Source organism: Astyanax mexicanus, chromosome 12 (assembly GCF_023375975.1).
Source record: "Astyanax mexicanus isolate ESR-SI-001 chromosome 12, AstMex3_surface, whole genome shotgun sequence".
In the NCBI taxonomy this organism is placed as follows: domain Eukaryota; kingdom Metazoa; phylum Chordata; class Actinopteri; order Characiformes; family Acestrorhamphidae; genus Astyanax; species Astyanax mexicanus.
The window spans coordinates 47669207-47695212 of NC_064419.1; the positions used below are offsets into that span (position 1 = coordinate 47669207).

Here is a 26006-nt window from a genome sequence, read left to right on the forward strand (position 1 = left end):
TGACCTAAAATCGAAGCTCCGCCCCTTTTCTCTCAGTGCAGTGCTGATGTACTGCATCTTCCTGAAAACCAGCATGACAGATCTGCACTGCTGGAGGATGAGCTGCTTCTGAAATATGACGATAATCAGACTCTTGGGAACACTGGGTAAGCAGCTATCGCCAGTTTACATTTATTACAGGAGTGATTTAACTATTTATACATATATATTTTAGTTTAATTCCTTAAAACAGCAATAAATGTTACACTGTCAAAAAAAGCTACTAATGCTACTATATTAGGAGCCCATACAAAAAATTAGATTTATTTGTACTATTAGAAACTGTAATGTTTAATAGTAGTAGGTTACTGTATAAATAAATATTAATAGAAATACTATATGGATAAAGAGGTTCTTTGACTCGTTTGACATATCAAAGTATTCTTTAACTTAGATCATGGACCATTTATGAACCATTGCCTTTAAAAATTAAACATTTTTTCTTTGATTTTACCAAATTGAAAACCTCTGGAATATAATCAAGAGGAAGATGGATGATCACAAACCATCAAACCAAACTGAACTACTTGAATTTTTGCACCAGGAGTAAAGCAGCATAAAGTTATCCAAAAGCAGTGTGTAAGACTGGTGGAGGAGAACATGATGCCAAGATGCACGAAAAAAAACTGTGATGAAAAATAAGGGTTATTCCACCAAATACTGATTTCTGAACTCTTAAAACTTTATGAATATGAACTTGTGTTCTTTGCATTATTTGAGTTCTGAAAGCTCTGCATCTTTTTTGTTATTTCAGACATTTCACTTTTTTGTCTTGTTAAGACTAAGCTTATATTAACAGATATTTTTTCAAATGGAATTAAAAGAATCAGTGCTTAATTTGCCAAGTTGAATTCTATTCATGCTAAGTGGTACCAAACACCTCAAAAGGTATTGTATTAATAGTGCAATAAAAATATTCTCTGATTAATTGTGATTGAAATGATTAAATATGGTTTTAAATGCTGGTATTTTCCTGTAAAGCCACTTTTACTGAGTTTATATAACTTAGAGTTTTAGTAGAAGAAGTAGAGGCTGGTGTAGCTCCATATTCCACACTGGAAACAACCTGGAAAAAGGAAATGTGCCAGCTTGTGTGTTTGTGTGTGTGTGTGTGTGCTTGCTTAATGTAATTTTTACAGTGCTAAGTGGTTAATTTCAACCCACAGGTGTGAAGAGTGTGTGATGAGTAATCTGTTCTATTCAGATTAACTGTATATAGGCTTGCATTCAGTCAATAATCTTAAATCTCATGTTAACAGTATGTGTCTCTTTATCAGACAGGGAACTAACAAAGTGTTAAAATCCACAAAACCAGATTAGGGGTAATTTGGGAGGTGCATTGGATGATGTATGGGTTTAGGGGCGGGACAGAAGGTAAAGCTGATTGGCTGAGCTGCAGCAGCAGTGTGCCTCTGATCTCGGAGAAGCAGATGTTTGGACGTTGTCATCAGGGGGCGGGATTATTGATTGATTTGCATATTGTACATGGTAACATCATTCTCGCCTATAGCACAGCTTAACCTGAGAGGGCGCTGCAGAGGCGAAAATTACCACAATGAAAGCGTTTTTCTAAAGGTTAGGAAATGTTTATAAAATTAAAAAAAAAATTATATTTAAATTTTCATTACTTCAAAAAAAAAAATAGCTATTAATAAAAAAAGGGTTTAGTGCCTTTTTAAACCACAGTCATTACCAAAATGCACAATTTGTACATTGCATTTTATGCATTAAATAAGCTGCCATATTGTACTTGGTGAAGCTCATTACTGAATACATTTTTTATGTTAAAAATACAATAAACAGAATTTGTGAAAAACAAAAAAAAACATTTTTTTTTCCTTTTAAAGTATTTAATTATTTTATTGTCACGTCTTTGTTCTGACCCTTGTCAGACTCCATGTTTTTTCCCCTCCTTTTTCTGTTGTCCTAGCCAGAGCACATGGCTCTCTGTGTCTCTCCTTGTCTCCACCCATGCTCCCGGCTTTGTTAATTTGTAGCTCCGCCCCCTCATTATCTGTCCCCAGGTGTTTCCTGTTTCCCGTTCCCTCCATGTGTATCTAAAGCCCCTGTGTTTTTAGTTTTAGTTGTCTGGTTTTGTGAGTGTTTGAGTGTTTCAGTCAGGTTGCTGTTTTTTTGTTTTCTCTTTTAATAGTTTATTCAGTGTTAATTCTAGTAATCCTGTCTGTTCTTGTATCTTGTTTTGAGTTTAGTTTTGGTTTATTGTTTGTTTTCTTGCAAATAAATTACCTGATAATGCCTTTTTAACAGTGCTTGCATTTGCTGCAATATAAATGAGTATTTGATTGGTACTGTGATTACAGTGGCTTCCAAAAGCATTTATACCCCTTGAACTTTGTTTTTTTTTTTTTTTTTCATTTTGTCCCCTTACAACCATAAACTTAAATGCATTTTATTGAAATTTTAAGTGATAGACAAAGTACACAAAGTAGTGGATCATAGTAAATTGTAACGAAAATTATTCATGGTTTTCAAAATTTGAATCAAATAAAAATCTGAATAAAAAGTGTGATTTTCAAAAGTATTCAGCCCCCCTATATCAATACTTAGTAGCATCTAGCGACTTTCTGAGATATTTTTGCTCCATTCTTCTTTATAAAACAGCTGAAGATCAGTCAGGTTGGATGGAGAGCGTCTGTGAACAGCAGTTTTCATGTCTCTCCACAGAAGATCAATGAGACTTAAGACTGGATCATTCTAACACATGAATTTTCTCTGATCTAAACTGTTACACTGTAGCTCTGGCTGTATGTTTAGGGTCATCATCTTGCCGGAAGGTCTCAATTCTTTTACAGCCTCCAACAGGTTTTCTTCCGGTATCTGTCCTGTATTTATCTTATTTATCTCCATCTATCTTTCTATCATCTTTGACCAGCTTCCTAAATCTGTCCCTGCTGAAGAAAAGCATTTGCCCACAGCATGATGCTGCCACCACCATGTTTCACAGTGCAGTGGGGATGGTGTGTTTACGGTAATGGGGCCAAAAAGTTCTTCAAAAAAAAACTTGGTCTGATCTGACCACAGAACCTTCTTCCAGATGTTTCCTGTGTTCCTACATGACTTGTGGTTATAAACTGCAAATGGTTTCATGTATCATTTTTATTTCACTTCACAGTTACGTGCTACTTTGTGTACTTTTTCTATTACTTAAAATCTTAGTTAAATACATTTAAGTTTGTGGTTGTAGGGTGACAAAATGTAAAAAAAAAAAAAAAAAAGTTTAAGGGGTATGAATACTTTGGCAAGCCACTGTAATTAAAGTACCTATGAAATACTGTATTTTTATATTGTTAGAAAAGGCATTAATATACTGCATTTATTTTAACAATTTTAAATTATGATTAAATAATTACTAAATACTTAAATATTAGTTAAATACTGTAGAAGAAAGATACTTTTTTTTTTACAAATTTAATTTATTGTATTTTTAGCACTTCACTAAACTTCACCAAGTACATTATAGCAAATAGCTAGCAATATAATCACTATAAATTATTAAATAAAAAAGCCACTAAACTCTGAAGCCTATTTTTTTTTTCATTAAAGAAATGTAAAAATTACTTTTAATAATGAATACTGTATTGTGTTCTATGAACAATAGCTTTCTGTCACTAGTTCCCAGGCAGAAGGGAGAGATATTAGTAAGAGAAGAGAAAGTTTTAGCACATATTAGTGATACTATGGAAGGATGGGTGGTGGGTGTTTCGGGAGTATAACCAGGGCTTTTGTAGGCCAGATCACTTCCTGTTTCTTTACTGTGACTCTCAATTTCTCAGAAACAGGAGGAGCATCTTTAACTACAGTTAAAAGGAAAAAGGTTAGAAAAACAGCTTAGATTTCGTTTTCCATTGAAATGGGGTTTTTAAACCCTCCCTTTTCCACTGGAGAAAAGCTTATACAGACTTTTAACAGTCAATCTAAAACTTTTGCGAAGAAGGAACAAATGAAGAGAGCAATCAGTTTCTGAGTCAGTTTCTCTGATTTTGCTATTTATAGGTTTATGTTTGAGTAAAATGAAAATTTTTGTTTTATTCTATAAACTACAGACAACATTTCTCCCAAATTCCAAATAAAAATATTCTCATTTAGAGCATTTATTTACAGAAATAATTCAGACCTCAAATGAAGCAAAGGAAACAAGTTCAAATTCATAAAGTTTTAAGAGTTCAGAAATCAATATTTGATTTTAGAATAACCCTGTTTTTTAATCACAGTTTTTTTACATGCATCTTGGCATCATGTTCTCCTCCACCAGTCTTACACACTGCTTTTGGATAACTTTATGCTGCTTTACTTCTGGTGCAAAAATTCAAGCAGTTCAGTTTGGTGGTTTGATGGTTTGTGATCATCCATCTTCCTCTTGATTATATTCCAGAGGTTTTCAATTTGGTAAAATGAAAGAAACTCATAATTTTTAAGTGCTCTCTTATTTTTTTTCCAGAGCTGTAGGTTATAATAGAATAAGCGGAAAACGCGACTTAGTACTTGGTTTAGAAATCCTTGTATTTAAGAAAAGAGGTCAGACTTTTCTCAGTCTTATCTTTTTAGAAAATCTCCAAATACTGAAGTTTTTAAGGATGTCGTTTGACATTAGTTCTTTGTTTCTAGTCTGTATGTTTTGGGTCATTGTCATGCTGGAAGACCCATCCACAACCCATCTCCAGGATTCTCATTCAAAGAACACATTTTTTTGACGTTTGAGCTCCGTCCAAAAATGTTTTGGGGGGATTAAGGTCCAGAAACTGGCTAGGCCACTCTAGGATACAGTCCTTTGTTGTCTTGGCTTTGTGTTTTGGGTCATTGTCATGCTGGAAGACCCATCCATGACCCATATTCAGGATTCTTATAAAATAAAACACTTTTTTTCAAGTCTAAACTCCTTCCACAGATCTTCTATGGGATTAATGTCCAGAAAATGGCTAGGCCACTCTAGGATACAGTCCTTTGTTGTCTTGGCTTTGTGTTTTGGGTCATTGCCATGCTGGAAGACCCATCCATGACCCATCTTAGGATTCTCATTTAAAAAAAAACACATTTTCTCAAAGTTTGAGCCACGTCCACAGATTTTCCATGAGATTTAAGTTCAGAGAATGGCTAGGCCACTATATGATACAGTTCTTTGTTTTCTAGGCTTTATCTTTTGGGTCATTGTCATGCTGGAAGACCCATCCATGACCCATATTCAGGATTCTTATAAAAATAAAATAAATTTAAGTTTAAACTCCTTCCACAGATCTTCTACGGGATTAATGTCCAGAAACTGGTTAGCCACTATAGGATTCAGTCCTTTGTTGTCTTGGCTGTGTGTTTTGGGTCATTGTCATGTTGGAAGACCCATTGACGACCCATATTTAGGATTCTCATTAAAAAAAACCATTTTCTCAAAGTTTAAGCTTTCCCCCCAGATTTTCTAAGAGTATAAAGTCCAGAGGCTGGCTAGGCCACTCCAGGATCCAGTCTTTTGTTGTCTAGGCTGTATGTTCTGGGTCATTGTCATGCTGGTAGACCCATTCACTACCCATCTTCAGGATTCTCATTAAAAAAAAGACATTTTCTCAAAGTTTGAGCTCCTTCTACCCATTTCTTCTATGAGATTAAAGTCCAAAGACTAGCTAGGCCAATCCAGGATCCAGTCTTTTGTTGTCTAGGCTGTATGTTCTGGGTCATTGTCATGCTGGAAGACCCATCCATGACCCATCTTCAGGATTCTCATTTAAAAAATACAATTCCTTACAAAAATGTGTTTCGTCACAAAAATTGCATTCTATTCCAAACAAAATTGTATTAAATTGAAAAGTTTTGCATTCCCCCTCAAAAGTGCACTACCTCCTGAAAGTTATGGATTCTCCAAAATCTGTATTTCCTCGCAAATCTCTTGTACTTTGGTGCTGTAGATAATGTAGGTTTATAAAATTAACAGTGACTGTGCTGCGACTGAATATATATTTTTATTTTATTACTTCATTTGAACTGTTTACACACTAAATGTTTGTATAGTTGTGATTTTTATCCACAACAGGGATTTCTGAGAGAAAAATAAAGTAATTCATTTATTTCTTAACTTTTTCCTCAGCCTTGTTTATGACCATATGCCCGGCTCTGAGCTTCTCCAGGAAAGTTCCTGATGAAACCCACGTGATCACACCAAACTGCGCCAATGAGGCCGTCCTGCCCTGCACTGCTAAATCATACAGCCACGAGTACACATCCATCATCTGGTACAAGGTACGACCAAACAGAACTGCAGGATCTCAATCCATTACGCTGAAGTGTGTTACTAATGATGGCTTTTTTCAATGACTCCCAGCTACCTTGAGATCATTAACAAGCTTCTCTCTGCTTTCTTAGAAACATTCTAACTCCACGAAGGGATCAAATACTTATTTCACCTAATCAAATACAAATTAATTTATAACATGAATTTAATGTTTTATATTTTGTCTCTCTCTTTGTTGAAATAAAACAACCATGAATAGTATAGACTGTTCACGTCTTTGTAGGGGACTGTACACTTAGTTGTTGGGGATTCACTGCAATTTTCCATAATAATTTATCAGGTTATCTTTGCTCATTTTTGTATTATGACTAAAATCTGATTAGAGCATCAGCTAAGCACCACAAACGTTAATATAAATAGATGTTTTCTGGATGATTATTTTTGCATAGTATATATTACACTGCTCCAAAAAATAGAGAGAACACTAAAATGACACATCCTAGATCTCAATGCAGAAAATATTCCAGTTGAAAATCTTTATTTATTACATAGTGAAATGCGTTAAGAACGAAATACCATAAAAAATGATCAATGTAAATTAAAATTATTATCCTACGGAGGTCTGTATTTGGAATCATACTCAAAATTAAAAGTGGAAAATCAAAGGACAGGCTGATTCAACTGATTCAGCTCCTGATGAGTCGGCAGATGTTCTCCTGAGGAATCACCTCACAGACCTGGATTAAAGCGTCAGGAACTCCTGGACAGTCTGTGGTGCAGTGTGGTTTTGGTGGATGGAGCGAGACATGATGTTCCAGATGTGCTGTATTAGAATCAGGTCTGGGGAACGGGCGGACAGTCCATAGCTTTAATACCTTCAATGCATCAATATAACATCGATGCCTCATCTGTAAAGAGCACAGGGCGCCAATTAGGAGAGTGCGATAAATATCGTCCACGATATTATCCTATTTGCTGCGTTGACGATGCGCAAGCTGACATTATCGAGTATGCTAATCACTGAGAAAAAAACATCAGTCAGAGCGCATTGACTCCCACGCGTCCAGCTTTAGAATAGCTTGTGCCCATACATTGTACTAGCATAGGCTAAAGGCTAAATAGGCTAGCGCTAGTTTAGCTGGCTAAAACAACGCTGAAAATGAGCGAATACGCTGTCCCAGAGGAAGAAGTTCATTCACCGCCAGCCGTTCAGTCTACTACCCTGGATTTAATCTCCCAGACGAGGGTAATCTTCACTCGAGTGCAGGTGGTTTGGATTTAAAAGGACGGACATTACTCAAACAACGGCAATATGTAAACTCTGTAAGAAGGCGGTTGCCATTAAAGATAGCTCGACAACTAACCTGTTCCATCAAACCAGCGCACGGAGTATGAGGAGTATGAAAAGCTTTAGGAGCCCGCTGCCCAAGACAATCCTAAACCACCTAAGGTACTCAAAACACAAACTCCGCAAATTTTAGAAGAGTCACTCAATAGAAAAGTGCCCTACGACAAAAAAGGCAGCCGATGGCAAGTGATAAGAAATGCAGTCACAAATTACACAATACATATTGTTTACAGTGGGTTATTGGTTTACAAATGCAAAAAAAAAAAGTAACATTTTTTGTAAATGTGCAATACATATTGTTTATAGTTTTATATGTTTGCTGCAAAAATCACCAAACAGCAAACACATTGATCAGGTTATTATAATTTAAATAGCCAGTTTCTATATTTTAGTTTTGTGTTATTTGTGTCAGGTAAATTAATTGCCTTGAATTGTTTACAATAATATAATGTGTAAACATTTATTTTAATATAATTTTAGTTCAAGCTAGTACAATATAAGGCTTTTACAAACACATTTATAAATAATGCAAAATATCGTTTAATATCGGTATGGGCAAAATTACAGAATATATCGGTATCTATTTTTTTTTCTTAATATCGCACACTCCTAGCGCCAATGGCAAAACTCCCAATCTTGGTGTTCTCCTGCAAATGCCGATCCCCCTGCACTATGTTGGGCTGTAAGCACAAGCCCCACTTGTGGACGTCGGGCCCTCGTACCACCCTCATGGAGTCCGTTTCTGACAGTTTAAGCAGAAACATGGATATTAGTCGTTTTGCAGGGCTCTGCTGCTGGGTTGTTGCCCTCCATGTCTCCTGGTGTCTCTGGACCCTGTGCTGAGAGACACAGCAAACCTTCCTGACACATCCTGGATGAGCTGCACTACCTGAGCAGCTTCTGTGGGTTGTAGACTCCGCCTCTTTCAATCTCTATGGTGAGAGAACTGACAAAATGCAAAAGTGAACAAAAACATCATCCAGAAAGGATGAGAACAGAGAAAAGGTCTGTGGTCTCCACCTGCAGAACCACTCTGCCTCTCATTTCTACCTGTTGTCTGTTCCATTTACACAACAGCAGGTGAAACTGATTCACAATCAGTGCTGCTTCCTAACTGGACAGGTTGATTTTACAGAAGTGTGGTTATAGTGCAGTTACATTGTGTTCCCTTTATTATTTTGAGCAGTGTTTTTATTTTAAGCATCAAACAGGATAGATAGATAGATAGATAGATAGATAGATAGATAGATAGATAGATAGATAGATAGATAGATAGATAGATAGATAGATAGATAGATAGATAGATAGATACTTTATTTATCCCAAAGTAAATTTAGGCATCCAGCAGCAACAACACAATACAATAAGAAACATATTCAAACATAAATTAAAACACAGAAGAATAGAAAATATATAAGGCTATAAAAAACGTATTATACAAGGTAAGGATCTATCTGTAAACGGAGCAGTGCAGTAGATGTTGCTAACGGCCATTAAATAATTAAATAATTAACAGAGCAAAGTGCAGTGTGCAATGACATTGATTATGAAAGTGGCTGATGTGACATAAAAATATAATATAAATATGCATCTGTAACAAATATAGTTCTAAAAAGAGATTGTGAATATGTGAATACCCAATCATGAGTAAAGTGTACTTGAATGTAAGTGAGGTTGGGGAAGTGTTAGTGTAAATAATTAAGTGGTTGTATAATGTCCATGTAGTGACTTGATGGATTAAACTCAGTCGGCAGCAGCATCCCGTCCCTGATGGGAGGAGTTAAAGAGTCTGATGGCTCTGGGGATGAAGGATTTTCTGAGTCTGTCTGTTGTGCAGCTCTGTGACAGCAGTCTACCGCTGAACACACTCCTCTGCTTCATGATGGTGGTGTAAAGTGGGTGACTATCATTGTTCATGATAGAAAAGCAGTTTATTAAATGCTGTAAGTGCTGTAAAATAAAATATTTTTTTCAGGTGATTCAAAACAAAGACAGTGGAATTATCCTGAAACATAAAGGATCAGAGTCAGCAGTGGCGTATCGGGACTACGCTCACGTAGCGTCTCTCAGAGAGGATTATTCCCTCGTCCTGAAGAACCTCTCTCTGAAAGATTCAGGGGAATATAAGTGCATGATGAGGGCGAGACTCGGAGTGATAAATAACGACTCGCACGTCCTGCTCAACGTCTCAGGTATTTCACTAATGTTTTATAGTGTTTTAGTGGCTCGGTCTCGTATTTATCCTCTAAAAGTTTGAAAAAACAAACCAAAAAAACACATTTTAATCCAATTATTGAATTTTCTATTAATCTGAATGTGCTAACGTTATTCTGTGTCCCATTTACCTGTTTACCTGATGTTGGAGAGCAGATGTGGGAATTTTACACTATTTTAAAACATTTTCAAAAAACCTTTAAAAAAGTGAAAAAAGTTTTTTTTTTGTACTGGACACAAAACAGAACTGTAATATTTTAATATAAACTCTTTCTAAACATTTAATTCATATAACTTAAATATTTAATTGCTTTTTAATGTCCATTGCATTGTTTAGCATTTTTATTTTATATATGCTATTGACCTTTTAAGTTCACAAACCATTCTAAACTAAACTATAAAATAAACATTATAAAAAGTGTTCTAAACCACATCAAATCTGTAAAAATTACCTTACTTTTTACACTATAATTTAAATTAAATGCTGTGTTGATAGAAAATATATAGAGGGCACTTAAGTGTAGTTTTTTTTTTCAGTAGCATTAAGGTGAACACAATATGGGCATCAATACGCAAAGTAGTACAATATATATATAGTATATATTTATATTTAAAATATACTTCAAGTGTATTAAAAATTATGTTCAAAAATCACATACTTACACGAAAAGCACTCGAAAGCACAATTAAATGCTGTTGTGTTTAAATATATCTTAATTACAATTGAAATATACTCAAGTTGCCATAAATTGTTCCAAAATAGTACATTTGGTATGTATTTAAGTACATATTTAAATTTTGTTAAAGTATCTATTTTTCCATGTTAAGTATACAAGTAAACAAAAAAAAAAAAAAAACTTTTTTACTTTTACAAGGGGTGTAATGTTCTAATCCAGATTATGAAAAGCAGGAACTACTCAACTAAAAAAAAAAACAGTTTAAGAAAAAATGAAGGTCAGTCAGTCTGAAAAGAAAATTTTAAGAAGTATCCTCAAGTGCAGTTACTGCAAAGACCATCAAAAATACTATAATGATGAAACTGGCACTAATCAGGACCGCCACAGGAAAGGAAGAGCAAGAGTTCTTTAAAGTTTCCAGCCTTTAGAAACCACAAGTTAAGGGTATTTAGGTTTGTTTAACACTGTTTTTAAGTTTCTACATGATTCCTTATGTGTTCCTTCATAATCTGATAGATCACTTTACTATTCATTTACTATGTAGGAAAAAATACATCTGATTTCAAATGAAACACGGCATTAATCTTAAATTAAATTGTCTGTTTTTTTTACAGAGTGTGTTTCAACATCACAGACTCCAGTCCTCACCCCTGAGTTCACTGCTCAGTTCACCACTGACTGGTTGAACTCTAGTGTAAACAGTGTTCCAGCAGCAGCAGCAGCAGCAGCAGCAGTGCAGGTGGTGGACGTGAGCGCACTGTGGGCTTTTATAGCTTTCATCACCATCAGCCTCACCAAACTCCTGCTGTGTGCTCTCTGTCTCTGGGTAAGTGATATAAATTAAAATATACAGCTCTGAAAAAAAAAAATACATATACAAATGATGAGTTTCTTTGATTTTACCAAATTAAAAACCTCTGGAATATAATCAAGAGGAAGATGGATGATCACAAACCATCAAACCACCAAACTGAACTGCTTGAATTTTTGCACCAGGAGTAAAGCAGCATAAAGTTATCCAAAAGCAGTGTGTAAGACTGGTGGAGGAGAACATGATGCCAAGATGCATAAAAAAAAATTGTGATTAAAAACCACCAGGGTTATTCCACCAAATATTGATTTATAAACTATTAAAACTGTATGAATATAAATATATCTGGTTTATTGATAATAATTAAGTGATAATCGGGTTTAGTGCTAATTTGGTTTAGTATTAATAGTTTAGTGATAATCTGGTTTTGTAATAATAATTAAGTGATAATTTGGTTTAATAATAATAATAATAATAATAATAATAATAATAATAATAATAATAATAATAATAATAATGAGATAATCTGGTTTAATGATAATGATTTAGTGATAATCTGGTTTTGTAATAATAGTTAAGTGATAATTTGGTTTAATAATAATAATAATAATAATAATAATAATAATAATTTAGTGATAATCTGGTTTAGTGATAAGGATTTAGTGATAATCTGGTTTAGTGATAAGGATTTAGTGATAATCTGGTTTAGTGATAAGGATTTAGTGATAATCTGGTTTAGTGATAAGGATTTAGTGATAATCTGGTTTAGTGATAAGGATTTAGTGATAATCTGGTTTAGTGATAATAATTTAGTGATAATCTGGTTTTGTTATAATAATTTAGTGATAATCTGGTTTTGTAATAATAATTTAGTGATAATCTGGTTTTGTAATAATAATTTAGTGATAATCTGGTTTTGTAATAATAATTTAGTGATAATCTGGTTTTGTTATAATAATTTAGTGATAATCTGGTTTTGTAATAATAATTTAGTGATAATCTGGTTTTGTTATAATAATTTAGTGATAATCTGGTTTTGTAATAATAATTTAGTGATAATCTGGTTTAGTGATAAGGATTTAGTGATAATCTGGTTTAGTGATAAGGATTTAGTGATAATCTGGTTTAGTGATAAGGATTTAGTGATAATCTGGTTTAGTGATAAGGATTTAGTGATAATCTGGTTTAGTGATAAGGATTTAGTGATAATCTGGTTTTGTAATAATAATTTAGTGATAATCTGGTTTAGTGATAAGGATTTAGTGATAATCTGGTTTAGTGATAAGGATTTAGTGATAATCTGGTTTTGTAATAATAATTTAGTGATAATCTGGTTTAGTGATAAGGATTTAGTGATAATCTGGTTTAGTGATAAGGATTTAGTGATAATCTGGTTTTGTAATAATAATTTAGTGATAATCTGGTTTTGTTATAATAATTTAGTGATAATCTGGTTTTGTAATAATAATTTAGTGATAATCTGGTTTTGTAATAATAATTTAGTGATAATCTGGTTTTGTAATAATAATTTAGTGATAATCTGGTTTTGTTATAATAATTTAGTGATAATCTGGTTTTGTTATAATAATTTAGTGATAATCTGGTTTTGTAATAATAATTTAGTGATATTCTGGTTTAGTGATAAGGATTTAGTGATAATCTGGTTTAGTGATAAGGATTTAGTGATAATCTGGTTTTGTAATAATAATTTAGTGATATTCTGGTTTTGTAATAATAATTTAGTGATATTCTGGTTTAGTGATAAGGATTTAGTGATATTCTGGTTTAGTGATAAGGATTTAGTGATAATCTGGTTTTGTAATAATAATTTAGTGATATTCTGGTTTAGTGATAAGGATTTAGTGATAATCTGGTTTTGTAATAATAATTTAGTGATAATCTGGTTTTGTAATAATAATTTAGTGATAATCTGGTTTTGTAATAATAATTTAGTGATAATCTGGTTTAGTGATAATAATTTAGTGATAATCTGTCGTACAGAAATGTGTCTGTCTGCCCTTTGGGCTGGTAATTGTTTAAATGTATAAAAGTGATCAGACGTGTGAAAAAATGACTAACCGTCTTAAATTCACAGTTTTTGTTGAGACACAATAGAAGCCCCTTAACCACAGTTCCACAGCTGCGTTTTTCTGTTGTTTAACTGACATTTTAACATGAACAATTTCCATCCTTTGTGGCAGATGGTGTGAAAAAATCTTGACTACAGATCACTTTGATGACAAAAAAACATGCCCACCTACTGAAGATGTGAAAAACGTCCTTTACCCATTAACTCACAAATAAAGGGGTGTTTGCGTTTAATTAATCTTTATTTGTGTGAATTTAATGGTGATATATTAGACTGATTAAAATATTATAGTGAAAGAATTAAAGATTATTGAGTAAAACTGATTAAAACTGTTTAAAACTATTAAAGTGATGCTTTAGTTTAGTTTGGTTTCTCTATTTTGGATATAAAATGAGATTGAGAGGGTTGGGTTTGGAGGTTCTACAGGTTCGGTTTGGATCCTGCAGCACATTTACTCACAGATGTTGCTACAGCTGGGCCTGTAGATCCTGTAGCTCTACACTCGTAGGTTGAAGCTGAAGCTGAGTCCTCAAGAGTCGACCCAGACAGGCGTCTGATCCTAAACAAGAAACAAGAAACCTGCATTCATCTCTAAAGAGGATATGGTTACAGTCTGTAGGGATGCAGGGTTTTTGTTCCCTTTACCATTGACAATGAAGACATTGCTTGCTGACTGACAGTCAAGTCAAGTCAAGAGGCCTTTATTGTCATTACATCTAAATAAAGGTGCACATTGTAACGAAATTACGTTCCTCCAGAACCATGGTGCAACATGGTGGAAGAAGCTGTTGCAGAGTCTGGTAGTGGAGGCTCTGTCTGTATGTCGAGGAGTCTGACTGCCTGGTGGAAGAAGCTGTTGCAGAGTCTGGTAGTATAGGCTCTGTCTGTATGTCGAGGAGTCTGTCTGCCTGGTGGATGAAGCTGTTGCAGAGTCTGGTAGTGGAGGCTCTGTGAGTTAGTTGAGGAGTCTGACTGCCAGGTGGACGAAGCTATTGCAGAGTCTGGTAGGGGAGGCTCTGTCTGTTTGTTGAGGAGTCTGACTGCCTGGTGGAAGAAGCTGTTGCAGAGTCTGGTAGTGGAGGCTCTGTCTGTATGTTGAGGAGTCTGACTGCCTGGTGGATGAAGCTCTTGAAGAGTCTGATAGTGGAGAATCTGTGAGTTGAGGAGTCTGACTGCCTGGTGGAAGAAGCTGTTGCAGAGTCTGGTAGTGGAGGCTCTGTGAGTTAGTTGAGGAGTCTTACTGCCAGGTGGACGAAGCTATTGCAGAGTCTGGTAGTGGAGGATCTGTCTGTATGTTTAAGAGTCTGACTGCCTGGTGGAAGAAGCTGTTGCAAAGTCTGGTAGTGGAGGCTCTGTCTGTATGTTGAGGAGTCTGACTGTTTGATGGAAGAAGCTGTTGCAGAGTCTGGTAGTGGAGGCTCTGTCTGTGTGTCGAGGAGTCTGACTGCCTGGTGGATGAAGCTGTTGCAGATTCTGGTAGTGGAGGCTCTGTGAGTTAGTTGAGGAGTCTGACTGCCTGGTGGAAGAAGCTGTTGCAGAGTCTGGTAGTGGAGGCTGTGTAAGTTAGTTGAGGAGTCTGACTGCCTGGTGGATGAAGCTGTTGCAGAGTCTGGTAGTGGAGGCTCTGTCTGTGTGTTGAGGAGTCTGACTGCCTGGTGGAAGACGCTGTTGCAGAGTCCAGTAGTGGAGGCTCTGTCTGTGTGTTGAGGAGTCTGACTGCCTGGTGGAAGAAGCTGTTGCAGAGTCTGGAAGTGGAGGCTCTGTCTGTATGTTGAGGTGTCTGACTGCCTGGTGGAAGAAGCTGTTGCAAAGTCTGGTAGTGGAGGCTCTGTCTGTGTGTTGAGGAGTCTGACTGCCTGGTGGAAGAAGCTGTTGCAGAGTCTGGTAGTGGAGGCTCTGTCTGTATGTTGAGGAGTCTGACTGCCTGGTGGAAGAAGAAGCTGTTGCAGAGTCTGGTAGTGGAGGCTCTGTCTGTGTGTTGAGGAGTCTGACTGCCTGGTGAATAAAGCTATTGCAGAGTCTGGTAGTGGAGGCTCTGTGAGTTAGTTGAGGAGTCTGACTGCCAGGTGGACAAAGCTATTGCAGAGTCTGGTAGTGGAGGATCTGTCTGTATGTTTAAGAGTCTGACTGCCTGGTGGAAGAAGGTGTTGGAAAGTCTGGTAGTGGAGGCTCTGTCTGTATGTTGAGGAGTCTGACTGTTTGGTGGAAGAAGCTGTTGCAGAGTCTGGTAGTGGAGGCTCTGTCTGTGTGTTGAGGAGTCTGACTGCCTCGTGGAAGAAGCTGTTGCAGAGTCTGGTAGTGGAGGCTCTGTCTGTGTGTCGAGGAGTCTGACTGCCTGGTGGATGAAGCTGTTGCAGATTCTGGTAGTGGAGGCCCTGTCTGTGTGTTGAGGAGTCTGACTGCCTGGTGGAAGAAGCTGTTGCAGAGTCTGGTAGTGGAGGATCTGTCTGTATGTTTAAGAGTCTGACTGCCTGGTGGAAGAAGCTGTTGCAGAGTCTGGTAGTGGAGGCCCTGTCTGTGTGTTGAGGAGTCTGAGTGCCTGGTGGAAGAAGCTGTTGCAGAGTCTGGTAGGGGAGGCTCTGTCTGTGTGTTGAGGAGTCTGACTGCCTGGTGGAAGAAGCTGTTGCAGAGTCTGGTAGTGGAGGCTCTGTCTGTATGTTGAGGAGTCTGACTGCCTGGTGGATGAAGCTCTTGAAGAGTCTGATAGTGGAGAATCTGTGAGTTGAGGAGTCTGACTGCCTGGTGGACTCAGAGTAAAAACTAACCTCTCTCTATTATTCTTTCTTTGAGGTTATTATGTGTGTGTTTGTGGGTAAATGGGATTTATTTGTGGTGGTTTCCCTGATGGAGCGTTATTCCCCCTCTTGGTGGTGTTGGGTTGGATGGTGGATAAGGGTCTCCACCCAAGAGTTTTTGTGTTATGGGAGAACCACTGCATTTTTATTATTAACACTGTATAGCGTATTATGGAAACTAATTCTACACTCCTGCTGTTTGTGTTTACAGGGGGTGGTACTGTTTAAAAAACACAGAAGGAAAAGCACATGGAGTTAAAAAGCCAGCGGAGACAACAGTGATGAACAGAGGAATATATATATATATATATATATATATATATATATATATATACATTATACGTCATACATTAACGTCACATACAGAAAACCTTCATATTTCTGATCAGAGAGAGAGACGACAACACATTTACACAAACATCTGATTCTGTTCCGCCTTCTGACCTGATCCACACAGAGCTCTTCCACTCTGAGGAGCTTCATAAACACTGCACTAATTCTGTTATTAATCCTGTTATTAATCCTGTTATTAACCCTGTTATTAACCCTGTTATTAACATTAAACCCCATGGGACAAAACAGCAAACCTTCAAGAACCTCCTGAAGACTGAGCTCTTATTCTTCTAACACCTCTAACATACTAACCACCTTTAAATTCATTTCCCCCTTCCCCTCTCTTTATAATTTCTTCCTCTATCCCAACATTCCTTTTCCTTACTTCCTTTTTTTCCATTATTTTTCCTCATTACTTCCTCTATCCCAATATTTTTTCTCCTTTCTTCATAATTTCTTTCTCTATCCCAACATTCTTCCTCCTCACTTCCCCTATCCCAACATTCTTTCCCCTTACTTCCTCTTTTGCATTATTCTTCCTCATTACTTCCTCTATCCCAATATTCTTCCTCCTTTCTTCATAATTTCTTTCTCTATCCCAATGCTCTTCCTCCTTTCTTCTTCTATCCAAATTTTCTTTCTCCTTTTTTTCTCATTTCTTCCTCTATTCCATTATTCTTCCTCATTACTTGCACTATCCCAATATTCTTCCTACTTCATAATTTATTTCTCTATCCCAACATTCCATCCCAATTTTCGTCCTCTTTTCTTCTTCTTTCTCAAAATTCTTTTATCTTTCCTCTTTTCTTACTTTATCCCAACATTCTTCCTCCTTACTTCCTCTGTCCCAATGTTCTTCTCTCTTTCTTCCTTATTTCTTCCTCTATCCCAACATTCTCCTTCCATACATCCTCTATTCCAACATTCTTCCTCCTTTCTTCCTCTATCCCAACATTCTTCCTTCCATATGTCCTCTATTCCAATATTCTTCCTCCTTACTTCCTCTATCCCAACATTCTTCCTTCTTACTTCCTCTATTATAATATTCTTTCTCCTTTCTCCATTTTTTCTCAAACCCAATATTCCTCCTTTGTTTTTGTAAGTTGAAGCAACAGTCAGTATGATTTTTTTATTGTTTTGAATTAAAAGAGAATAAATGTAATGTTTGCTTATTTATATTATAAATGCTTATTTATTTAACTGGTTAATAAAATGTTTAATCTGTTTGAAGTATATGTTTTTTTTTCAATACATAACACATTTTAACACAAAGTTTTTTTTTTTACAGTAGTCGTTTCAGATCTGAAAGGTAAGGGTACATTAACTTACGACATAATGCCTCAACTAATCATAAACTGAGACTAATTAAGACCTAATAAACCAGCAAGAACATGAAACAGGGATCAGCCTAGTGCATCCCAAATTATATTTTCATATATCATAAATGTGTTTAAACTTTTATACTTTAAGTAGATTTAAATCCAGTACTTTTTAAATAAAACTTTACTTAAAGAGTAAAAAGCTTGAGTTGATGCTTCAGCTTCTACAGAAGTATTTTATTAAACTGTAGTATCTATACCTCTACCTACAGAGTAATGAGTAAGAATATTTTGATATATTTTCATTATTTTGATTGACAAGAACTATATGTATATATATTAGGGGTGTCAACTTTAAAGCGTTAACGTGCGCTGTTAATTTATAATCAGCAAGTTATTTAAGGCACCAAGTTTAACTCCTACTTCCTCTGTAATCTGCCCTGCCCCCGACCAATGCACCAATCTGTTTTCTAGCTAAACGACTGAACGGTGCACTCATACGATGTCCAGCAGTAACACTCCGGTTTAGACTTCCAGTTTCGACACTCCGGTTTAGACTCCTGCACTGCACTGCTCCTCATCTCTGATATTTTTTAAAACTTCGCGATTATAGCTTATTTTAAGAAATCCTACTAAGAAAGCTTTTTTTTGCCTAATTTAAGCATTGATGTGTCAATTTGCATGTATTTTGTCTATTTTTTGCCAATGCATTTTTTTTTTTTTGCAAAAATGTTTCTTTTTGGCTGTTTCAAGACCAGAGTTTGGAGTCCTATATGTGAAATATAGACATGAAAAAGAAAGGGTCCTAAAATCTTTATAAAAACAGCAAATCATTTATAAAATCGTTGATGTTCCTGTAGGTAAGATGATTACAGTAATTTGAGTAGTTGTACTAAATTAAGTACAGCGTATTTCCTGCAGCAGGGGAGCTGGACTGGGGTTAATAGTCTGGCTGTGGGTTTGCAGAAGGTTAATCCAGGACTCTCTGACTCACACTCAGCTCACCACAGTCTGAGAGATAAAATAGAAACTCAATAGCTCCCTCCTGAGCTCACAGTCCGTAATCATCACACTGATCCTCTGTTATATTTATGAGAAAAGCGTGTAGGATCACAGTTCTGGAGACAGCTGCTTTATTTGTCTTAAATTACAGTTATTCTCATGTAGGTGCTCTTATCTGGGGAGGTTTTAAAGGAGAACTCTGGTGTGAAATGCACTTTGGGTGTATTTATTAAAACATGATAAAGAGTTCTTACCTTTGTCCCACAGCATTCTGAGATACAGTAATTTTGTGCACTTAAGCACTCAAACAGGCTTTTAGAATGATTGAGATGGGGGCATATTTTTCCCCTGCAGATAAATCGCTTTTTATACCGTTAATCAGACTCAAAGTATCTTCACGCCTCATTTTTAGCATCTGAAGAGCTCTTACATTTAAAACGAGGCATTAATAACATTAAAACTGTAAGGGCTGGCTCCAGGGCTAGGCACCCTCCGACCACCAGAGCAGGGCAACGGGCAGCCTCAGGTAGCAATCAGGCCTAATCAGGAACACCTGTGGGTTGGTTTCAAAAGAGTGAAGAACACAGACCGGCAGTTGCTGTGTCTTTGTGTGTGTGTGGGAGTGTGTGTGAGTGGCCAAGTGGCTACAATTCTTTATACTTTCCCTGAGACATCCTTTCTTTCTTTCCCTCCTTTTCCCTTCCTCTCAACAAAGAGAGAGAAAAAGAAAGAGTAATAAATAAATAAATAATTTATCCGTAAAAGGAAAGCTGTGCCTTCCGTTTCTCCTTTGTTTTCCCCTATCTTTTTCAGTTTTCCTTTTGTTGGAGGAGCCATTTTGTTTTGTTTAACTATTTTTCCCTATCCCTGGGAAAGCCAGCCTCCTCCTGGCATCCTTTGTTCTCTTTTTCCCGCCAAAACCCCCACATTGGCTGCGGGTTGTTCTTTGGTTTTCTACCTCCTTTTTGGACCCACCTCCTCTAAAACAATCCCAACCATTTCTCACCACAGCTGCTTTTGCTAAAAGAGTGGTAGAGCACTCCTCTACCAATTAAACTTTGGTTTATTTTGTTATTCCAACTTAATCTGCTCTCAGTCTTGTCTACACTGCCCTATTAACTGCCTTTACTAGGTAGCTCACCCAGTAAGGTGGTTGTGCTGTGATCAAATAACCTAAGTTTGATTCTCTTTCTGGGTGAGCCCTTACAAGAAACCACTTATAATAAGTCAAACGTTGAGGTATCACACAGAATTCATGGATTGAAGATGGGTGGAGATAAATACAGGACAATCCTGGAAAAAGAAAAAAAAAAAACCTGTTGGAGGCTGTAAAAGACTTGAGACCTTCCGTCAAGACGATGACCCTAAACATACAGCACTACAGTGTAACGGTTTAGATCAGAGAATATTCATGTGTTTGAATGATCCAATCAAAGTCCTAAAAGACCTGAATCTCATTGATCTTCTGTGGAGAGACATGAAAACTGCTGTTCACAGATGCTCTCCATCCAACCTGACTGATCTTCAGCTGTTTTACAAAGAAGAATGGAGTTAAAATCTCTCAAAAGTCTGTAGATGCTGTAGTGGTCGTTACAGGACGAGGCGGTTCAGTCGTGAACATAAACACGAACCGCCAGGATGCAAAACACTTGAGATGTTCCGGCAAGACGATGACCTTAAACATACAGCCAGAGCTACAGTGGAGCTGTAATGGTTTAGATCAGAGAATATTCATGTGTTAGAATGATCCTGTCATTCCTAAAATCCTAAAATCTTCTGTGGAGAGACATAAAAACTGTTGTTCACAGATACTCTCCATTCAACCTGACTGAGCTTCAGCTATATATATATATATATATATATATATATATATATATATATATATATATATATATATATATATATATGCATATATTTACCTTTTTACTTGTGTGGCACTTTGTGTTGATTCATCACCTATATTTTTAATAAATTACATTTAAATTTGTGGTTGTAAGGTGAAAAAATGTAAAAAAAAAAAAAAATGTTCCAGGGTATTTATTAATTTGGCAGAACTTAATTATTCAAACGATAAACAGCGCAGAATATCTGAACGCTTAGTTTCAGATTTGTGTTTTATCTGTGCAGACTGAACATTTATAGTTATAAGAGTAATCAACACCCAACACCAGAAAACCAGAGATCTGTGAGAGTCTATGGGTGAAAAACAAGCAACTGTGAAGCTGAGAGAAGATTAAAAATCAAATGTTGGCCGCAGACAGGACAACAGTTTGGAATGACCTGAAGAAGAAAGTCGTCACTGGTGTACTGAGTAACAGAAGTCGAACAGATAGACCAAGGAAATCCACAGCAGTTGATGAAACAGAAACCCCAAAAAACAACTGTTATGTTATTTGAATAACATTTTAAATACCATTTTCTTTCCACTTCTCAATGAGGCGCTACGTCGTGTTGGTCCATCACTTTGTGTTAAAATGTGTTTAAGGGAAACGAATATTTTTGCAAGCAAATATACCTGGTAAAAATACACTGTGTTCTTTCAACCACATACTTCAATTATCCAAAAAAATTCTAAATTTCAAAACCTTTTTCCTGAGTTTCTGGAGGATATATAGAAATAAGTACGGGATAAACAACTGTAGAGTCTTTCTTCATCTAATGTAGCAGCAGAAATGTTTCAGAACAGCCATTTGGAATGACCTGAAGAAGAAAGTCGTCAGTGGTGTACTGAGTAACAGATGTCGAACAGATAGAATAAGGAAAACCACAGCAGTTGATGAATCAGAAACCCCAAAACAACTGTTATTTTATTTGATTACAATTTTTAAAACAATTTATCATTTTCTTTCCATTTCACAATGATATGCTACTTCTTGTTGGTCTATCACTTTGTGGTTGTACAGGGAACATTGTGTTCAAAAGTTAATGGGAAACAAATATTTTTGCAAGCCAATGTACCTGATAAAAATACACTGTGTTCTTTCAACCACATACTTCAATCTAAAAAAAAATCTAAATTTCAAAACCTTTTTCCTGAGTTTTTTGGAGGATATATAGAAATAAGTACGAGATAAACAACCTTAGAGTCTTTCTTTATCTAATTTAGCAGCAGAAATGCTTCACCTCATAAAAACAAGGCAGGAAAAATCACAGAAGTGGAATCAGCACATAATGGGCTACCCACATGATTCATTAGGGCTGAGCGAGCTGAATAGACCGTCTGCGTCATCACCAATGCTTAACACGGTCCATCTTTCCATGTACTCGGCTGTTTATTGAGTGAAAAATCCGGGGGATAGGTTCAGACTCATCAAGACTTATGAAAAATGAAATCCACGAACTCAGATCTCCTCTTCCATAGATCCCTTTAACCCTTAAAACCCTACGGATGGATTTTACTCCAGAATCGCACCTTGTGTTCTCAGCTTAATTACTCAGGAATCCCTTCATACATAAACATAATCCATATACAGTCATACAGCCATATACAGTGGAAACTGACAGGTTAAATGTCTGAGACAACTTTTTGTATCCTTCCCCTGAACAACTATGTTGAACAATCTTTGTTTTTAGATCATTTGAGAGTTGTTTTGATGAGCCCATGATGCCACTCTTCAGAGGAGATTCAAATAGGAGAACAACTTGCAATTGGCCACCTTAAATACCTTTTCTCATGATTGGATACACCTGGCTATGAAGTTCAAAACTCAATGAGGTTACCAAACCAATTTTGTGCTTCAGTAAGTCAGTAAAAAGTAGTTAGGAGTATTCAAATCAATAAAATGATAAGGGTGCCCATACTTTTGCACCGGTCAAATTTTGGTTTAATGCATATTGCACATTTTCTGTAAGTACAATAAACCTCATTTCGATCCTGAAATATTACTGTGTCCATCAGTTATTAGATATATCAAACTGAAATGGCTGTTCCAAACACCCAAATATTTACAACTAAAAATGATTAAGATTAATAGGGGTGCCAAAACTTTTTCATATGACTGTATGGTTAGAAAGGGCGGAGCTTACTCTTTCTAAAAATAGTGATCACATCCCAGTGTGGTAAAGCTAAATCTACAAGAAACCCATTGAAACACCTAAAAAAGTGAAAAATCTCCTTCCCCAACCAATATTATTTACCTTTAGTGCTTCAAACATATTTATATGATGTTTCAAACCAAATAATATCAGTAAATAAAGACTCAAAAGTGTTCACAGAAAAAAAAACAGTGTGAAACTACCTGCTTTACTCAAACTAAAGCACTAAAGGTATGGTGTGCGCACTACATATAGTATCTTTTTTATTTATTTATTTAAACTAAAAAAAGTTAACATTTTTTGTATATATATTTTTCTTTGTGTGTCCTGATTAAAATACTGAAAGGTATAGGCTGCTCTGAGTGTCAGGTTTTTATAAATTTAATCTACATGTATCCTAGAGGTGTGATTATTGATTATCAAGAAAAATAAATAAATCAGCCTGAAGCTGTTTCTCCATGTATTTTATCAAAGTAATAATTAATAAGCCATGTAATGAACTCAGTCATCAATATTGTTATACTTTTAACTCATAAACACTCTAGTCTAAACATTTTTGAAAAGATTAGATCTTAGGTGTGAATATATTTAAAGTCTATACATTTAAAAATAATTAAAAAAAATAAGGCGCTTGGTAAAATTTCCCAGGAAAATATAACAATTCTGCTTCCTTTTACATCTTAAATGATTATATTTTTGAGCAGCCGTATGACTTCTGGAGTAAAAGAGATCAGGGCATGTGTCTGTCTGATATAATTACTGTGTTATAACACCTGAAAGAGAAACTGAAAACAAAAACGGAGAAAAAACACAACAAAACAGTCTAAAATTCAAAGGTTAACATTCAGCCTCCTCATACTTACTCATACAGATTAAATCTCACTTTTAAACACTGCAGAAAAAGTGAAAGAGTGAAGGTGATGGTCAAGGCCGTACCTGCTGACAACTGAGAGAAATTTAATATTTAATCACTACAGCATTATTTCCATATTAAAGCCACATGTACTCTATTGAAGACTGTCAGCTGCCACAGATCTTTACTGCATTATTAAATCATTCACTCCGTTAAACAAAGAAATAATGTGACCTTAAACTGGATTAAAAACTGATTTTTGAATTTAATGATAAAATACCAGTCAAAATATTGGGCACACCTTCCAGTCTTCCAGAATATATATATAAAAAAAAAAACGAATGTAGAGGAAATTCTTGATCTTCCTTTCCTGGGGCGTTCCTGATGAGTGCCAGTTCCATCATTGTAATGTTTTTGATGGTCTTTTTTGCAACTGCACTTGACGATACTTTCAAAGTTCTTGAAATTCGTCTTTTCAGATTGACTGACCATTTTTTCTTGAAGTATTTTTACTTTAGTAATTAATAATTAGAGTATTTTTGGTTTCTCATAAATTACTCAAATATTCACTATTCACTGTATACCTGTAACTCTACCTCTTCACTACTTTACTTTAACTGATGCTCTCAAACACGTTATTAAGAGACAAGAAACTCAAGTAATTAATTCTTGATGAGTTCAGCACAGCTGTTAACTGAAAGCCTGAATTCCAGGAGACTCTACCTCATAAAGCTGACTGAGATGTGCAAAATTGTCATCTATAACAAAGGGCTACTTTGAATAATGTAAAATAAAATATGTTTTTTCTTCATAGTTTGGATGATTTAAGAATTAATGTGTTATAAATGACTGTAATTGTCTCAGCATTACTGCTGTATAATGGAATATAATCAAGAGGAAGATGGATGATCACAAGCCATCAAACCACCAAACTGAACTGCTTGAAGTTATCCAAAAGCAGTGTGTAAGACTGGTGGAGGAGAACATGATGCCAAGATGCATGAAAAAAAACTGTGATTAAAAACCAGGATTAATCCACCAAATATTGATTTCTGATCTCTTAAAACTGGGGAGGTCTAAAAGCTCTGCATCTTTTTTGTTATTTTTTAAATGACAATATTGTTATTTTAAATTTGCCTGTAGTTTATAGAATAAAACAACAATGTTAATTTTACTCAAACATGATACTGATTCAGAAACTGAAGTGATCTCTTCATTTTTTCCGGAGCTCTATATGGACACGTAAAACTACAGCAGGTAGATCATCTATAGCTGAAATTAAGATATAGAATTAATTATAAGAGCTCCTAATGAATTAGGCCTGTTTTACTCAAAGAAAGGCACAAACAGCTCTATAAAACAGCACTGTAGCATTTAACAAAAGAATGCAGGTTTTATTTTTGCATTACACTTCAGAGTTAACACCATCACACATCAGTCACAAGCAGAAATGAAGAAATTCAACAAAGATTTTTCATTTATTCACCAAAAAAAACTAACAAATGGATCATATTTTTAATAATATAAAACCAATTCAGTTGCAGAAAAATGCTCAGGTTTCAAATAATTCTTATTACACCACAGTTAGTTCAGACCCTGCAATGTGATTGGCTGAGAGGCGTTCTATCTGTACCGTTATCAGCTGGTAATGCACTGTAACTAATCAAAGCTCTCCATGTATTACTCCGCCACATACAGGTAACCTAGAAACGATGCAGAGCTTACAAGCCAAACAGAGCAGCTACAAACAGAGCAGCAATGGAACTATTTTAACTGGCAGAGTTTTTATAACCAAACAGAGCCTATTTTCTCCTCTTTAACTTTAAAATTGTTCAATAAACAGTGATAATGGAACTGTGGTATAATCACAATAATACACTCGAGGTTCGTGTTATAACGCTTCATATTGGCACTGCTGTGATGTGGTCGTAGGAGTAGTGTAGATCAGCACAGCAGTGCCAATATGACACGTTATAACACAAATCTCGAGTATTATTGCTTAATTATCTCACATATTTCATCGTTTAAACCTTATCTGATAGACTTTTCAGTTTGATGCTCTATGGTTCTTTAGAGACATAAAAAAATAACATTAGAAATTAGGTTATAATAAAAAAAATTAATCTAAAAGAGGTGGAAATCTGAAAACTAATGATAGCAAAAATAAAATAACAAAAAAAGAGTGAAAAGGTGACTGCTTTAAATGTCATTAATCATTTAATAAAATCATGATTTTCCAAAATATTGAATGAAATA

General features: G+C 35.6%; 1 protein-coding gene across 1 annotated transcript; it reads left to right on the forward strand.

Moving 5' to 3' along the window:
* The first annotated feature begins 41 nt into the window (after positions 1–41).
* LOC125806141 (uncharacterized) lies at positions 42–16502 on the forward strand. The gene is made up of 5 exons (XM_049486084.1): positions 42–146; positions 6131–6282; positions 9598–9814; positions 11128–11339; positions 16420–16502. The coding sequence occupies exons 1-5, from the start codon at positions 116–118 to the stop codon at positions 16465–16467; spliced, it is 660 nt and encodes a 219-aa protein (XP_049342041.1). The 5' UTR covers positions 42–115; the 3' UTR covers positions 16468–16502.
* The last annotated feature ends 9504 nt before the right edge of the window (positions 16503–26006 follow it).

Excerpts from the sequence above, each read along its gene's own strand:
- LOC125806141 (XM_049486084.1), top strand. The coding sequence starts at position 116 with ATGACGATAATCAGACTCTTGGGAACACTGG. Across the intron at positions 9,815-11,127 it reads CGTCCTGCTCAACGTCTCAG|AGTGTGTTTCAACATCACAG; the intron begins GTATTTCACTAA and ends TTTTTTTTACAG. Across the intron at positions 11,340-16,419 it reads TGTGTGCTCTCTGTCTCTGG|GGGGTGGTACTGTTTAAAAA; the intron begins GTAAGTGATATA and ends TTGTGTTTACAG.